We start from the raw sequence: 17,273 nt of genomic DNA on the forward strand, positions 1-17,273 counted from the left end.
GCTGATTAAAATCTATATTGTTATAGCAGCCCCTCTGAGATGAGATCAGCTCCCGGGTTTGCACCAGCTGGGCTTGTGGAGCTTGTAAATAATTAAAAGGTAATTGGAGGGGGAGACCAAAGTATTAAGTGGATTTCTCTCTCTCAGGGCAACCAGGGAGTTTCATTGCTGCCAGTCACATTATCTTTCGGGATTATATTCTTGTTTTTTACTGACACATGCAGCTCCAGATAACAGTTGGAGGAGTAAACTAATTAGAGCTTCTTAGACTGCTTTGATAGGCTTGGAGATGGAGGGAAACCGAGACTCAAAACTTTCGATTGCCTTTGTAAGCAAACCAGCAGTAATAGGCGTGCTACTAAGAAGGCAATAAGGCTTTGGAAGGTAAAGGAAGGGGAAGGAGGGGGAGAGAAAGAGGGATGGGGCTGGTGGGGAGAGGAAGAGGGAGGGAGAGGAGTTAACTCAGAATATTTAGTTGCTGGGGGCTGTCATTATAGCTCAGCCCAGAATAAAGAGGAGGATTTCATTCCCAGGTCTCAATAAAGGAGCTGACACAGAAACCAAGGGATACATGATCAGACAGGATCCCAGGGAACATGCTGGCAGGAGCAGCTCTCCCTTACAGCTTTGTCCTGAGGTGAAGAAGATGGAGCTACACAGGTTGCAGAGGATCATCTCCTAGAGAGGCTGGGGTTCTGACCATGCTTCCTGAGGGCTGACCTAGCTGGTGAACCCATTGCTGTGACAGGATACAAAGCCAGGAAGTTGAGTCACTGGGCTCAAGACTCAGACATGCCATCGTCCAAAGTGGAGATGGTTGGGGGTGGGTGGGCGGGGAAGAGTGAGAAGGAGAGAAGGACAGGGAAGTTGGAAGGTGCATTTTAAGGCAGATGCCCATGTGCCCTACACTTAAACTGCAGGAACACCCCAACCAAGCCAGTGAACGCAAAAATCAAAGAGCCAATGGATAAGAAAAAAGAGTTAGCTTTTCCTTTTCGTGGATCATTTCAGATCCTCCCAACAAATCCTGAAGGGCCTCTATTCTTTCACTGACCCTTCTAAGTCTCTACTAAGCTAGATGCACCAGCAGGAAGCCCCATATACCAGTTTAAGTGATGTGCAGGACTGCTATAAGGCTAAGAAAAAAGTATAATTGAATTTGAAATGACTCCAGAGACCAGTTAATCAGAACAGTGACAAAAATAAGGCAGGACCAAATCTGGATGATCATTCCATTCATTTTCTACCCAGGCCCTCTTTGCCCCCTTCAACCTGGTTGTCAATTATTCTGATAAGTATGGGACCAACTGGCAGTAAACGGCTCTCGTCCTCCTGGGCTAAGATGCTGGCACTCCGCAGGGAGGATGGCTAACAGTGACCTGCACACAGTAGGCACTCAATAAATATTCAGTGAATTGAAATGATGAGTAGACTGAACACTCACCTCTCTTCTGCATAAAGACGAAGAGGTCATCCAGGAACTCCTTCCTTTCTGGATCACTGTCCAGTTCATACAGCTGTAATCCCAAACCCCCCAGGGGAGAAAAAAAACACCACAATGAAAAATTCCATCTTATGCAGGAAGTCTTACACCAGTGATACACAACCATCTGAATGACTACAAATGTGACTCACAGGCCACTTCTATCCTTATTCCTTGGGGATCAGATACAACGACCCACTGCAGAACTGCCCCTTTCGTTATCACAAAGGAAACATTACAGACCTTGGCAAAATCACGAGAGATCTCTCTTCCCCGGCCTCCATCCGCATCATCACTCCAGGCCAAACCACCGTTCTAAAGGGGAACAAAGCACAGCGTTCAGAAGGGAGCAGGAAGAGAGTGAGAGAGGGCAAGGCAATCGTTTAGGGTGCAGATGAGGATCCTTAGCAACTGTGCTCTCCTGGCTCACACTGAAAGACTGACTGCCACCCGAACAGGGACATCTTGTTTTTATGCTTTCAATTATGGTTCCAAAACCAGAGGGAGTCACGTGGAAGAATCATGTCCATTTGTTGGAGGGGGGTGGGTGTTACTTGTACCTGATAACCCTGGGGAAGGAGGACACAAAGGCCCCATTTTCTGAAAACCTGCTCAACCCTAGCTCATCTTCTGGAAGCCATCACTCTGAGATGTACCACTTTCCTGCAGGTTCTATATGGCATATGTTTGTATGTTTTATGATGTGTTTGTATGTTATATGGTATGTTGTGAAGATACCTAGCCTGGCCTCCCACACAACACTATAAGTGGAAGATAAACGGTCAAAGGGAGCAAGACAAAGATCTCGAAGATCTCAAAGATCCTGTGGTCTCTCAGCCAAGCCTCACCACCAGAAGCCCTAACTCTAGTGATTAGAACTGCCGAGTGATATGAGGGCCCCCAGGGCCTGAGATTATTCCCAAGGCACAGAGACTCTGTGCCACTAGGGTGAAGTTCATTTTCATTAAAGAAGTCATAAAAACCTAAACCTAATTCAATTGATTAGGTCAAACCAACACCATTCAACTGAACAGGAGGAAATGGCAAATATGCTTTTGTTTATGTTCTTGAAATCTGCTTCCCACTTTTATCAGTTGGGTAACTCTTATTTCTCAAATCAGGCATCATCTTCTATGGGAAGCCTTCCCTTCACACCCAGCTGCACAAGTACTCTGGAAGCACTCTCTGTACATTTCGAGCTTAGAATTTCACACATTATTTTGGAATTATTTGTCATCCCCACATATTGTAGGCTCCTTGAGAGCAAAGTGTCTTATTCATCTTTGTACCTTTAGCACACAGCACACTGCCTGACACTTATAAGGCTCCAGTGAATACCTGATGAACTATAATCACTGTTAAAAGGCATTAACTGTTTTTTTGAACCAATTAAGCAGCTCTTCAAAAAATATAGACATATATACCATACAGAAGAGTCCAAAAGGCCCTCTGCTAGTGGGGAGTATGAAATGTCAGAGCAGAAGTCGCCTGTTCACCTCATCCCACCTGTCAGTGGAGGACCCAGGGATGGGAATGGACACACTGAGACCATCACTCTCTCATTTCTCCCCCAGGACCAAAGGTGCCCATAGGCACAAGCACACACGTGTGCCACCCAGCTGGCTGGGGTGTGTAAGTGGCTGGGGAGAGACATCTGGGGTTGGGGAGCAGGTTTCTTGGGAGGACATTCTTTGGATTGCTTAGGGATCTCGTAAAATCATGCCAATAAATGAAAGCGTGCTCTAATTCCATTCTCTCTCTTTAGTAAAGCTTGCCTGAAAGCAGGAGGTTATTCAGGTTATTCAGTTAAATTCTGGGGCCGTACTTTGCTTCCCCTAGTCAAAGTGGGTTCTGAGATGTAGACCCACTTTCTGAGAGCAGAAATTTAGCGCACACAGAGGTAAGTATAACCGAGAAGAAGTGACACCCTGTCAGTTGACATGAAACAGGCTACATCAAATTGTTTCCCTGCTTATCTAGTAAAAGACGTATGTACGGAAGTGCTCAGGAAATGCTATCTGACTGTGCACACATCATCTCCCCAGGCAGATGCTGTAGAAATCTTCCTATAGCACCTTCAGCTCAGGGAGGCCAACAACCAAGCAGGAGGAACACTATTAAAAAAAAAAAAGCTAAAACCCACCCCCACGTTGTAATTACAGTCAACAGAAATCTGGTGTCATCTGCTGGCAACTAGCACAGTGAATAATCAAGATGAATTTGCCTGTCAGCTCAGCAAAACCAGACAGTTACAGTCCCCTTTCAAAGGCTGCAGCAGGTCGCCCTAATGCCCAGTGATTTTGTTTGAGCCAGTAATTCCTGCTGGAAAGTCAATTATCCCTGGGGCCCCTATCAGCTGAAAGACATTTAATGGGGGATCATTGCTGCTTCTGTTATGTCAGCTGTTTACTGTGGCAGCTCAATTCCCAACTCTCTAGCTGGAGATCTGAAGCTGATTCTGTTCACAGGAGGATTCTTTATCAGTCACCAAGAGGGATGAAAACACAGTTTTTTGCTCATCACAGTAACTTCTAGACACTCTGAATGCTCACTCAAAAACTATTTAACACTCAGGTGGGTGGGGAGGATGGAATCCACAGCCTAGAATCTCAGACAGGGCTTTCCACAGCACGAAGGGAGTGTAAAAACAAGCACGCCAGTGCCAGTGCCACCACGGGTGTGACTATGTGTGAAAATAAACACCCGAGTGTGAGGGCTCAGCTCCGGGAACGGAGGAGAATGCCTTGTAGGATGGGGATGGGGGTCGTCGTGGCCCCGTGGCTTTCACCAGCTCTGCCCAAATCTCAGCAGAGTCCGAGCAGTGGGATGGTCAGACCGTGCACTAGCCACGGCCCACTAAGTAAGAACCACTCAGCTTCAAAATCTGCTTAGAGATGGGATTTTAGCTTGACACGCACTAGGTCGGTGACCACAGAGGACAGGGAGACTTGTCAGAACAGGATGGAAATAGGACACTACATTCTTTGAGCAATCCCACTGTTTGACCCATTACACAGATAGGAGTGTCAGCTACTATTTAAAGAAAACACAGGAAAAGAGCTGCCCAGGAGCGGAGGTGTTTTCTTTTGTCCACGGCAAAATTGGGCCATTACACAATTTAAAACATTTAGTTGGGGCTGATGGGGAAACGTCCACTCTCTCTGCATTACTTTGTTTTGAGGCAATTAAACTTCAACCCTGATTCACAGGATTTTCTGGCTGAGGTGAGAGTAATTCCTAAGCCCTGCCCACCCTTCACCGTCTAGCTGGAATGCTGTTTCCTCCGTGCAGCCTCTCTGCCCACCAGTGTCTTTCTCCTCTGGGCTGTGTCACCTCGTGTTCTGGTTATTGTGCCCCTGCTTATGTCCCCAGTCTGTAAGCATCCTGTCAGGGTATCCCCAGCCCCCAGTACATAAAAAGCACTGACACATCTGCTCAGAGACAGGAATGGGCTCCCCCATGGGACCTCCAACCCCACAACTCCTATTTTCCCCTCCTCCTTTCATTGGGAGGATTACAGGCTTCAGCAGTTATTTTCTTGGTTCTTAACTCTGATCAACTGCTGTAAAACACAGCTCACTTATGCACTTCAAGTTTATGTGCAGGTTTCTTGGCCTATCAGCGGGGTGTGGGTGTGCCTGCTAGAAAGTTATCAGCTCAGAAATGATTGAATTTCTTGAATGTAGAATGTGCCTGATTGAGACTGTAGTGGTGGAGGAAACCAGGGAGTGGTAGAAGCAAGTGTGGGGAAAACGCACCCCACTCAACAGTTTAGAGATCAAGAGGGGTCCCCAAGAAAAGTGTTTCAGTTGAAGGGTCGCCACGTGCAAGTCTACCAGCCGGGGGAAGAGGCTTTGTTCCCTGTGGGCAGCAGGCAGCAGCATTCAACAGCCGAGAAATGTGTGGGATCAACAGTAGCCAGAGCAGCCGCTCGCTCACTGCCATTTACGACCTTCTCAGCCTCTCCTACTTGAGAGCTCCCTTTAAGGGCTTTGATCTCACCAGGAGCTCACAGGAAACTGACAGTTTGTTCCCAAATACCCACCCAAGGCTAGCTTCGGCTACCATACCCACATTCAGCTCATTTTCCCCAGGGAGGCCACCGGGTGTTTTGCCTGTAAATCTCTCAAAATTGGTAGTGAAAGAAGGCTGGGGAAAGAAGAAAGCGGAGCAGGAAGCTAGTGTTTGTGCATCTTCTGTGTAACAAGGACTAGACTGGGAGCTTACCAATCATTTTCTCCCGTAATTCTACAATGCAGAGGTGCTTATTTGGAGATGGGAAAAGAACGGCTCAAAGAGTAGGTTAGTTACCTTGCCCACAGTCTCAGAGCTCCCAAGTGGTAGCGTCAGCATTAAAACCCAGGTCTGCCTGGCTCTCTGTTACACCACCCTGCCTCATGGGTGGAAAGAACAGTAGAGAGTGTTCTGGGTGGGGACATCAGGAAGGGAGAAAGGGAGGAAAAGAAGAATAGTGTCCTCTGTACACAGAATGTCTACAAATGCCAAGTCTTGGCCTTGGGTGGCTCTATCAATGCGAGATTCTTTTGCTCCTTGATTTTTCTCACTGGCTTCATCTGGGAGGTGCAGCCAAACAGAAAACCAGCCCTCACACAGCATCTGCCCAGGAGACTTACCTGGGGCTACTGGGGGGTACTGGAATAAGAACTGCTAACCTTTTACCACTACCTCCAAAACAGAACATCCTGGCTAAGAGGAGCCCCCACATTCCTCTCAGAAGAGAGACAGACAGACAGACAGACAGACAAGTGGGTTATGCCTCTGAGGGGACTAGAAGAATATGGCACCTAGCACTGCCAGCATGCAAATAAAAGGCCTTGAAAAAATAACAAATCAAAGTCTAATCTGACTGCTACTCAAAATTTAAATAGTGCTTCCTCAACACCTCAACCCTGGAAGAGGAAATGTAGTCACTATCCTTGAAAATCTAAAAGGCTGCCTTGTGGAAGAGGAAGCAGGGTTGTCTTTTTTTTTTTTTTTCCCCTTTTCCTTTTTTCTCTAAAGCCCCAGAGGGCAGAACTAGAGTCACTGAGCAAAAGTTAACAGGGAGAAGATTTCAGGTCGATTAGAAGAAAGACTTCTAACAATCAGAACTGCCCAATAATGGAGTGGGACTTCGCAGGAGGTAGGCAGCTTCCTGTCCCTAGATGACCATCTGTCTGGGATGTCATGGTGTGGATTCCAACATGAGATAGGGCTGGATGAGAGGGCCCCTAGGGGCCCTTTCTGTCCTGAGAAGCAAAGAGCCTAGGACAAATTCATTCAACGCTGATTTCCTGAGAACCCACCCCAGTTAGAGCATTGTGCAAGCTGCTGAGAAGAATTACCCACTCCCCTCAAAAAGTGGTTCCCACCACCAGGAGTTTTACCACAGAGTTGGAAAAACAAGCTGAACACACACAGCATTTAATAGATAGAGCAAGTCAAAGTACCAAAACACAAAGTGCCCAGGAGGTGGAAAAAAGGAGGCGGCTCAGAGGTGGAGATGAAGCTGGCCTCGAAGAATGGGCTGAGAGATTTACAGTCTCGGTGAGCATGGAGTGGGGGATAAACAAGGCATGTTTTGGCAGGGAGGATGCAAGTCTGAATAGTTAACGTGGAAACGGGCTGTGAAATGCCTTGAATACCAGGAGGAAATTTAAACTCTGAACTGTGAAGAGGGGGGAGGCGGTGGATGTTTTCTGAACAGAAAAATAAATGATTAAATCAGTGTTTTAGATGATTTTAATGACCCATTTTTGTTGGAAAATACATAATATACACATACAAATGTATATAGGCACCTAATCGGATTGGAATCATGGGGGATTTTCACTTTTCAATTTTTTCATTACATTCATTCACATACAAACATCTGATCACTAGGATATACTAGGTACTGTGAAAGGTTCTGAGGGAAAAAGAACAAGACAGATAAGAACCTCTGACTTCTTGGAAGTTACAGTCTAATGGAGAGAGAGAGAGACGATTAAAAAAACTGTTTATTTTTTCTAGATTAACGTCTGAATCATTTGTCAAGACCCATCACTTGCTTCTTCCCCACCCCCCCGCAACAAAGAAAATTCGGACTGCATTGAAATTACAGAATAATTTAGTGAACTGACACAATCACAATATAAGAGAGCAATACTCTTCATTTAATAAAATATATTTTTAATGCTCCTCAGTCATGATTTACAACGTTAACATATTACTTTTGTAAACGGTATGGAAGATTTGAGAGGGAAAGCCAGCACAGGGGCTGGCCAGCTATGCAGTAGCCCACGCTGATAATCTGGGTTGGGGGTGGGGAAAGCAGTAGAACCAGGGAGAAATGACTGTCTTAAGAAGCAGCCAAGTCAGAGAATCAACCGGATCTGGACTGAGGGGATGAAAGAGAAAGAGAAGGATGAATCTGAATCTTATCGTGAGAAAGGTATGTTCTGATGAAAATGGAGAGACGCTGGGCAGGGGATCAAGCAGGAGGTCTTTGAGCACTAATGAAAACAGACCACTGTCTCCGGGGTTGCATCGGGGGTGACAAAAATAATCCCACAGCCCTGGAGGACGCCAGGTTATGGCAACTGGCAGCAGCAAGAGCCAAAGGCTTATTGCCAAACTTCCAGTGAGAAGAGAGACATTTAACCAGCATCTCCTGACCCAAGAAAGGTACCTTGGGCTTTTTTACTGGGATTTGAAAAAAAAGCCCAACCAGACCACGCCTCTAAGATCTTAGGAGCCAGCACTGCATTCCTTAGAGCTGTACCTCCCCAGAGACAGGAGCGCCTGACTTTAAAAGCAATTAAGTATCTAGGCTATTTTAGGATTACTCCTTGACCACCTGGAATATCTTATTAAAGCACAGCTCAGATGTCCAAAGCAATTTTAGTTCCCATTCCTCACTCCTCCCCAAGGCAAGAGTTAACCCCTTCCTTCAGGTTTAAAGCACAGAGGCTAAGCTACTAACTCTTCACTTGAGCTCCCCATATTCTGAAACCTCTCAGAAACTGCCCCATCCTTAGAACACCATCACACACACCACAACTTTTATAGAGATTCTTGAGTGTTCTCTGAAGACACAAACAGTCATGTGTTTCCTTTCCGTCTACTCTCTATAATCTAATAGATTCTGAACCCCACCCAAGGTTCGGATCTGGGCAAATTCCTGGGACTTGAACCTCAAAGTAGTCATTAGCTAAATCACTAGACTTCAAAGGGCTGATCCCAAGCTCATGGATATCAGTTAATAACTTTGAAATACGAAGTGTAACAAAAGTATTCGGGCTGAATAGTGCTGTTGTTAGTATTGTTATTATTTTTTTAATAAGCAACACATAAACTACCTTTTCTTTGGCTACACCTGTGGCTCTGTAGGTATTATCTATACCACACTTGTGACTATCCTACTACTGGACGGGTTAATGATGTTGTAATGTTATAAGTCCAATTCCCAGATCTCAGGAGGAAGAAAAGAAAAACATCTCTGCCCTCCCACCAGCTTTAACTGATCCCAGGAGGTAATGAGACATGCACAAGGGGGTAATGGGCAGGATTATAGGAGAATCCTAAAAGGAGAGGGGAGCCCCAGGAAGTAAAACAGATACTGTTATAAGCAACACTGTTGGACTACAAAACCCTCCTGATAAGATCAGGATTACTGCTCTTAGCTCAATCGCTCAGGCCTTGGAAGCACCAGAGTTATAATTATCAGATGCACACCTTCCGCTGTCAGGTAACTTTAGCAGGAACCAGAAAGTGCCTCCCCACCTCTTACAAGCAACAAAGATCAATTCAAACTCGGTGGCTTGGAAAGAGCCAAGGGACACTTTTCTGATTAAGCAGTAGAAAGGAGGAAGGGTGGGGGAGGGGAGAGAGGGTGGCAGTCCTACCTTTCCATCTAGGTATATAATCACTCCATGCAATAATCAAGAAGACTGCCCAGAAATGGGGTGTTTCTACAAAAGGAGGAAGAAAAACTAAAATGCACTGTTGGTGATGAGGACACCTCTATGCCAAAGAGTGAAGTGGCCCAGCCAAGTCTAAGTCTGAGCGCCACAGAGGAAAGCCCCAGCTCCTTTTCTGCAGAATTCAAGTCGGCAGCACTGCTTATTCCAGCCCATGAACTGTCCACCACCTGAACGTCCACAATGGTTGCTGACATCACTTCACACCACAGAGCTCCGAAAGCCAGAGCTGAGCTGAGTGGGAGAACACCTCATCTGACCTTCGTCTGAGAACAGAGGAAGTCAAGAAACCTGCCCGAAGTTGGTGCTTCAGAAAAGTGTCACCAAACTTTTTTCTTCAAACTACATATTTTAAACGTATAGGAAGAACACATTTTTTAAAAATGCTATGATGAATCATTTTATAAAGTAAAAAAAAATTTTCAAGTGTGGGATTCCCCAGAGCAGGTCTCCTCAGGCAGACCACACAGGTGCACTTTGTGTTTCAAGTCAGCCCCATTTACAACTTTGAGAGCATCTCCTAGGGCTCCTCCCGACCCACGGCCCCACACCCTGGGGGACAGCACTACGGTATACACATTCCAACTCTGAGGCCAGCTGCCCCTGTGCTGCCCGCTGCCTCGCCCAGGCTAAGTCTCTCTCATACAGAGACAGTAACTTACTCCTCTGTGAGGCTTGTGCATCTGGCACAGGGCCTGGCAGACGGTAGGGGCTCAAATAAATGTCAATACCTGAAGAGCAAGCCACAGGAATGAACTTAGGAGAACTGCTGCGGGCTAACTGATGAATTTGGGGGGAAAAAAAAATCACATACTGAAAAGCAGGTGGACTTCAAGTTCTAAAATACAACTCCATAAAAGGGATCTAGAAAGCAATATAAGCCATTTCCTAAAGAAAACAGTTTAATTTTGAGTTTCAAGAGGATACACAGAGGAGAGTGCACCCTCTCTCCCGGGCTGGCAAAGAAGGAGCCCCGTTATTCATACGTAAAATTAGAAAAGCTTTAAAAAAATGACAATGTTCAATGATAACAAGGATTGGGGCAATGGGATCTCCTATATTCCCATAGGGAAATATTAAAATACCATGACCTTTTCTGAAAGTCACTTGCCTTAAAATACCCATCACAATAAAAACAACAGCAACAGCAACAACCAATAATAATTGAATACTTACCACGTGCCAGGACCTACCCCCAGTGTTTTATGTGCATTAAACAGTTAAACCTCAGCACAATGCTCTGAGGTGGGTACTATTATTACCCTCATTTTTCAGATGAGAAAACCAAGGAACAAGGAAGACACAAGGAAGTGACTTGAAGAAGGCCGCAAAGTGATCCAAGAGTGTCAAGTTGAGAATCAAATGCAGGCAGTGCACCTTCAAGTCCCTGCTTGTAACTGCCTTACTTTCTTAGTCTCCTCCTGATCTTGTAATTCTGTTCTATGAATCTACCTGAAAGAAACAACTAGAAATACAGTACAATTGTATTTTTAATAGCAAAAAATTACAGTAGCCTAAAGGTGTGACAATAAGGGCATAGGCAACACATGAAGGTGCTACCCACATGACAGAACACTGTGCAGCCATTTAACACTGCCTTTTAAAAGAGTTTGATCCCTACTTCACATCCTTCCCATTAATTCAAGATGGAGTTAATATCTACATATAAAAAATACAACCATAAAATAATAACTATATATATTTTATAATTTGGGGGATGGGAGGGCCTTTTTAAATTTTTAAGTATGACAGAAACCATAAAGGGAAAAAATCAATAGATTTAGCAACATCAAAAATTTAAACTACCTGATGAAAGAACTACAATCAAGTTGGAAGACCAACAACTGTGAAAAATACTTGAAACACAAAGACAAGGATCTATGCAAAAGAGCTACTACAGATCAATAAGAAAAAGATAACAGAATAGAAAGCTAGGTAAAGGCAACAAAAACACAACATACCAAAACTCATGGAATGCAGCAAAAGCAGTACTAGGAGAGAAGTTTATAATAGTAATAAAAGTCTACATTAAAAAACAAGAAAGATGTCAAATAAACAACCTAACTATACTTCAAGGAACTAGAAAAAGAAGAACAAACTAAGCCCAAAGCTAGCAGAAGGAAGGAAATAATAAAGATTAGAGCAGAAATAAACAAAACAGAGAACAGAAAAACATCAACGAAAGTAACAGTTGGTTTTTTGAAAAGATGAACCAAATTGACAAACCTTTAGCTAAACTAAGAAAAAAAGAGAAGACAAATTCAGAAATGAAAGAGGAAACATTACAACAATGCCACAGAAATAAAAAGGATTATAAGAGACTACTGTGAACAATTATATGCAAGCAAACTGGATAGTCTAGAAGATATGGATAATTCTCAGAAACTTACAACCTACCAAGACTGAATCATGAAGAAACAGAAAATCTGAAGAGACCTATAACTAGTAAGGAGACTGAATCAGTAATCAAAAACCCCACAACAAAGAAAAGCCCTGGAACAGATGGCTTCACAAGTAAATTCTACCAAACATTTAAAGAATTAAAACACCAATCCTTCCCAAACTCTTCCCAAAAATTGAAGAGGAGGGAATACTTCTAAACTTATTTTATGAGGCCAGCACTACCCTGATACCAAAGCCAAAAGATGCCACTACAGGAAAACCACCTGATGAATATAGATGTAAAATCCTTAATAAACTATTAGCAAACCACATTTGAGAGCACATTAAAAGGATCATATACCATGACCAAGTAGGATTGATCCCTGGGATGCAAGGATGATTCAACATACAAAAATCAATCAATGTGCTATACCACATTAACAGAACAAAGGATAAAAATTACATGATTATCTCAATAGATGCAGAAAAAGAATCTGACAAAATTTAACACCCTTCCATGATAAAAAATACTCAACAAACTAGGAAAAGAATGCATGGCCTCAACATTTTAAAGGCCATATATGAAAAGTCTTCAGCTAACATCATACTCAATGGTGAAAAACTAAAAGCTCTTCCGCTAAGATCAGGAACAAGGCAAGGATGCCTACTCTTACCACTTCTATTCAACATAGTACTGGAAGCCCTAGCTAGAGCAATTAGGCAAAAAAACAAGTAAAAAGGCATCCAAACTTGAAAGGAAAAAATAAAAGTACCTCTGTTGGCAGATGACATGCACTTATATGTAGAAAACTCTAAAGATTACACACACACAAAATACACACAAACTGTTAGATCTAATAAATGAATTCCAGAAAGTTATAGGATACAAAATCAACATACAAAAATCAGTTTTGTTTCTGTACATTAACAACAAACAACCTGAGAAGGAAATTAGGAAAAACAATCCCATATACAATAGCATCAAATAGAACAAAATACCTAGGAATAAATCTAACCTAGGAAATGAAAGATTTGTACACTGAAAACTACAAAACATTACTGAAAGAAAACAAAGAAGATACAGATAAATGGAAAGACATCCTGTGTTCACGGATTGGAAGAACTGAATATTGTTAGAATGTCCATGCTACCCAAAAGTGATCTATAGATTCAATGCAATCCCTATCAAAATCCCAAGGGCACTTCTTAACAGAAAGAGAAAAAACAATTCTAAAATCCTTATGGAACCATAAAGGACCCCGAATAGCTAAAACAATCTTGAGAAAGATGAACAAATCTGAGGCCTCACACTTCCTGATTTCAAAACATATTACAAAGCTACAGTAATCAAAACAGTATGGTACTAACATAAAGACAGACAAATAGACCAATGGAACAGCATACAGAGCCCAGCAATAAACCCACGTACATACAGTCAACTGATCTTTGACAGGATGCCAAGAATATGCAATGAGGAAATGACAGTCTCTTCAACAAATGGTGTTGGGAAGACTGGATATCCACATGCAAAGAATGCAAATGGATCCTTATTTTACACCACACATAAAAAATCAAGTCAAAATGATTAAAGACTTGGGACTTTCCTGGCAGTCCAGTGGTTAAGACCTTGTCTTCCAATGCACAGGGTGTGGGTTTGATCCCTGGTCAGGGAGCTAAGATCCCACATGCCTCACGGCCGAAAAACCAAAATATAAAACAGAAGCAATATTGTAACAAATTCAATAAAGACTTTAAAAAATGGTCCACATCAAAAAAATCTTAAAAAAAAAAAAAATGATTGAAGACTTAAATGTAAGACCTGAAACTGTAAAGCTCCTGGAAGAAAATATAGGATGAAATCTACATGACATTAGTTTTGGCAATGATCTTAGATATGACACCAAAAGTACAGCCAGCAAAAGCAAAAATAGACAAATGGGACTACATCAAAGTAAAGAGCTTTTGCACAGTAAAGGAGATAAAGGAGATAGAGTGAAAAGGAAACCTAGAGAGTGGGATAAAATATTTGCAAACCATACATCTGATAAGGGATTAATGTCCAAAAGATATAAGGAACTCCTACAACTTGACAGCAAAAAACCAATACCCCAATTAAAAAGTGGGCAAAAGACTTGAATAGATATTTGTCCAAAGAAGACACACATACAGCCAATATGTATATGAAAAGATGCTTAACATCACTAATCATCAGGGAAATGCAAATTGAAAGCACAGGATATCACCTTGCATCTGCTAGGATGGCCATTATAAAAAACAAACAAACAAAAAGCCAGAAATTAACAAGTATTGAAGAGGATGTGGAGAAACTGGAATCCTTGTACACTGTTGGTGGGAAAGAGTATAGAGATTTCTGAAAAAATAAAAAATAGAACTACCATATGATACAGCAATATTCACTTCTGGGTATTTAATCAAAAGAACTGGAGTCACGACCTTGAAGAGATATCTGTACTCTCATGCTCACTGCAGCACTGTTCACAATAATCAAGATATAGAATCAACCTAAGTGTCCATCAATGGATGAATAGATAAAGAAAATGTGGTTTATACACACTATGCAATATTATTCAGTCACAAAAAAGGACATTCTGCAATATGTGATAACATTGATGAACCTGGAGGGCATTATGCTAAATAATGTAAACATTTCAATAAAAATTTAAATAAATGTAAATAAAGTGAAATAAGCCACTCCCATTTATATGAAGTATCTAAAGTAATTAAACTCATTGAAGCAGTAAGTATAATGGTGGTTGCCAGGGGCTTAGGGGAGGGGGATGGGAAATGGGAAGCTGCTGTTCAATGGGTATAAGTTTCAGTCATGCAAAATGGAAAAGTTCTAAAGATCTGCTGTACAACATTATGCTTACAGTTAATAATGTGAACTATACACTTAAAAATTTGTTAGAGTAAATCTCATGTGCTTTTCACAGTTAAAAAAAGAAAGAAAAATGGGCAAAGGCTACAAGCAGGGTAAGTCACAGAACAAATACAAAAGGCAAATAAATATATGAAAATATAGTAATATACATATACCCTCTGATACAGCAAATTCAACTTCTAGAATAATCTATCCTACCACAGAAATACAGACAGAAGGGCAAAGGGTCAAACGGCATCTACAAAGATAGTCTGTATTTATACTAAACACACATACTCTCACACATTGTGTGACTATACACTAAATAGGTAAATATACAGAAACAGCCACAGAAGCTGATTCATGCCTAACTGTGGCCTCCTCTGGGATGGGAGGGAGCAGAGTAGGCAACAGAACACTACAATATGTTTAAAACTATAAGTTTTCACTCTGTATTTTCCTATATTGTTTCAATTTTTCATGAGCATCTATTCACATTACTTATATAATTTTGAGATATGATTATAAAAACATTAATAAATAAATCTTTATAAACACGCATCAAAGGACAGTCATAATACTGAGTAAAAAAGTTGTAAAACTCCTGAATAAAAAAGTAATTTGTTAAAAGCAAGCAAATGTATTTGTGAAGAGAAAAAGCTCTGAAAAGGTACAGGCCAAATTGTTAACAATGACCTGTGGAAAGGTCGACTTTTACTTTACACATTTCTGTACTTTAAAAATTATTTGAGTCAATATAACTTTGGTAATATGTTTTTTAAAAATTAAACTATTTTAAAATAACACTTTAAAATAATAAACACTTTATAAAAATTCCTCATGGACTGTTAGGTAATAAAGGTTGGGAACAAAAATAAAACCAAAAAAATATGTCTGTAATAGGCATTTAAAACAAAACACAAAGGAAATACAAGAAAATGTTTACATTTATACCTAAGTTATATGGTTGTGGTGATTATATTTTCTTCTTTACAAATTTTTATATTCTCTAAAATAAGTCTGAATTACCTGCAAAATCAGAAAAAATAAAGTTACTTTTAGAGTAACGAAACCACTGAGAAAAGATTATCCTTGCCCTGCTCTCTCTGGAATAGGAAGAGGAGAGGCATGGAGGCAGAAGTCGGACCACCTGTGTTCATAGCCCAGCTTCCCAACTCTGAGACCACAAGCAGCCCATTTCACCCTTCTTTCCTCATCTGTAAAATAAAACAAACATGTAAAGGGGGGATAATATCAGGGCTTACCTCACACAACTCATTGAAATAAGGCAAATACCCAGCACAGGAGAGATAAAAAAAAGTCCAAGCTATTAAAAATCAAAAACAAACTAGCAAAAAACCAAACTAGCAAACAGAATCATGAGCGAGGATAGTCTGATGTGGAGCAACTCTACCACCTCCCCGTCTCCAAAGAAAACCTCACTAGACATGCTAGATAAAATTTAACGCTCCACACCCCTTACACACATAGCTAAGCTTGAAACCAAGAGCCCACAGTGCCAGAAACAAAAAGGAAGGAATCAGAGAGCAGTGAGCAGGCACCGAAGCTGAAGGGCTCAAGGGAAAAGGGACCTAGATATAGTTTTTAACAGCTGAGGGCTGAGGACTGGGGATTTAATCACCCCTATGGGAGAAGAGTCCATGCCAGGAACCAGAGCTGAGATAAATGCATAAAGCCAGAGGCCAGGAAGGACTATGCTTCCACCCTTCCATGAACTAGGGCCTATAAAACTGCCCACCAACCTGGAGAAGAAGTGACGAACACTGCCATCTGCTAGGGTCCACATGGAAAAAGAGGGTCCATAAGAAATGGAAACCCAGGCTCTCACCAGGTACAAATGTAAACTCCTAATTCATACCCCAAACCAATGGCAACCAGCTAAACTTGTAGGGCCCCAGCAGAGGAGAAAACAAAACTCCCCTTAGGAATGCTTCCATAATCCAAAACACATGGGACTCCCATGGAAACAAATCCCAACTCAAAATAGGATTACACTGAAAAACAAAAACAAAAACAAACCACTGCAAGAGGAAACAAACCATCAAAGGGGAGAGTAACATGACACAAGGAGAACTTGCACCCCAAGAATTAGAGATAATAATAAAATAATCGAAAAGCACCTTTAATTTTTCTTATCGAAGTATAGTTGATTTACAATGTTGTGCCAATCTCTACTGTACAGCAAAGTGACTCAGTTATACACATACAGACATTGTAAAAGCATCTTTAAAACAAGCATGTTTAGGGCTTCCCTGGTGGCTCAGTGGTTAAGAATCCACCTGCCAATGCAGGGGACACAGGTTCGAGCCACAGTCCGGCAAGATCCCACATGCCGTGGAGCAACTAAGCCCGTGTGCCACAACTACAGAGCCTGTGCTCTAGAGCCCACAAGCCATAACTACTGAGCCCGCATGCTACAACTACTGAAGCCCACGCACCTAGAGCCCATGCTCTGCAACAAGAGAAACCACTGCAACAAAGAAGCCTGCGCACTGCAACGAAGAGTAGCCCCTGCTCGCCGCAACTACAGAAAGCCCACGTGCAG

The 17,273-nt window shown here is 42.1% G+C and overlaps 1 protein-coding gene across 2 annotated transcripts in view; it reads right to left on the reverse strand.

The window, feature by feature from the left end:
- The window catches only part of ARID3B (AT-rich interaction domain 3B), a 52,344-nt gene that overhangs the window by 20,175 nt on the left and 14,896 nt on the right, over nucleotides 1–17,273 (reverse strand). For both annotated transcript variants that reach the window (XM_059912774.1, XM_059912773.1), the window contains 2 exons: nucleotides 1,727–1,798; nucleotides 1,445–1,517 (listed from right to left, as the gene is read on the reverse strand). In XM_059912774.1, coding sequence (XP_059768757.1) covers nucleotides 1,445–1,517; nucleotides 1,727–1,798 — 145 coding nt within the window. The remainder of the gene's footprint in view (nucleotides 1–1,444; nucleotides 1,518–1,726; nucleotides 1,799–17,273) is intronic.

This window comes from Balaenoptera ricei, chromosome 2, assembly GCF_028023285.1.
Source record: "Balaenoptera ricei isolate mBalRic1 chromosome 2, mBalRic1.hap2, whole genome shotgun sequence".
Lineage (NCBI taxonomy): Eukaryota > Metazoa > Chordata > Mammalia > Artiodactyla > Balaenopteridae > Balaenoptera > Balaenoptera ricei.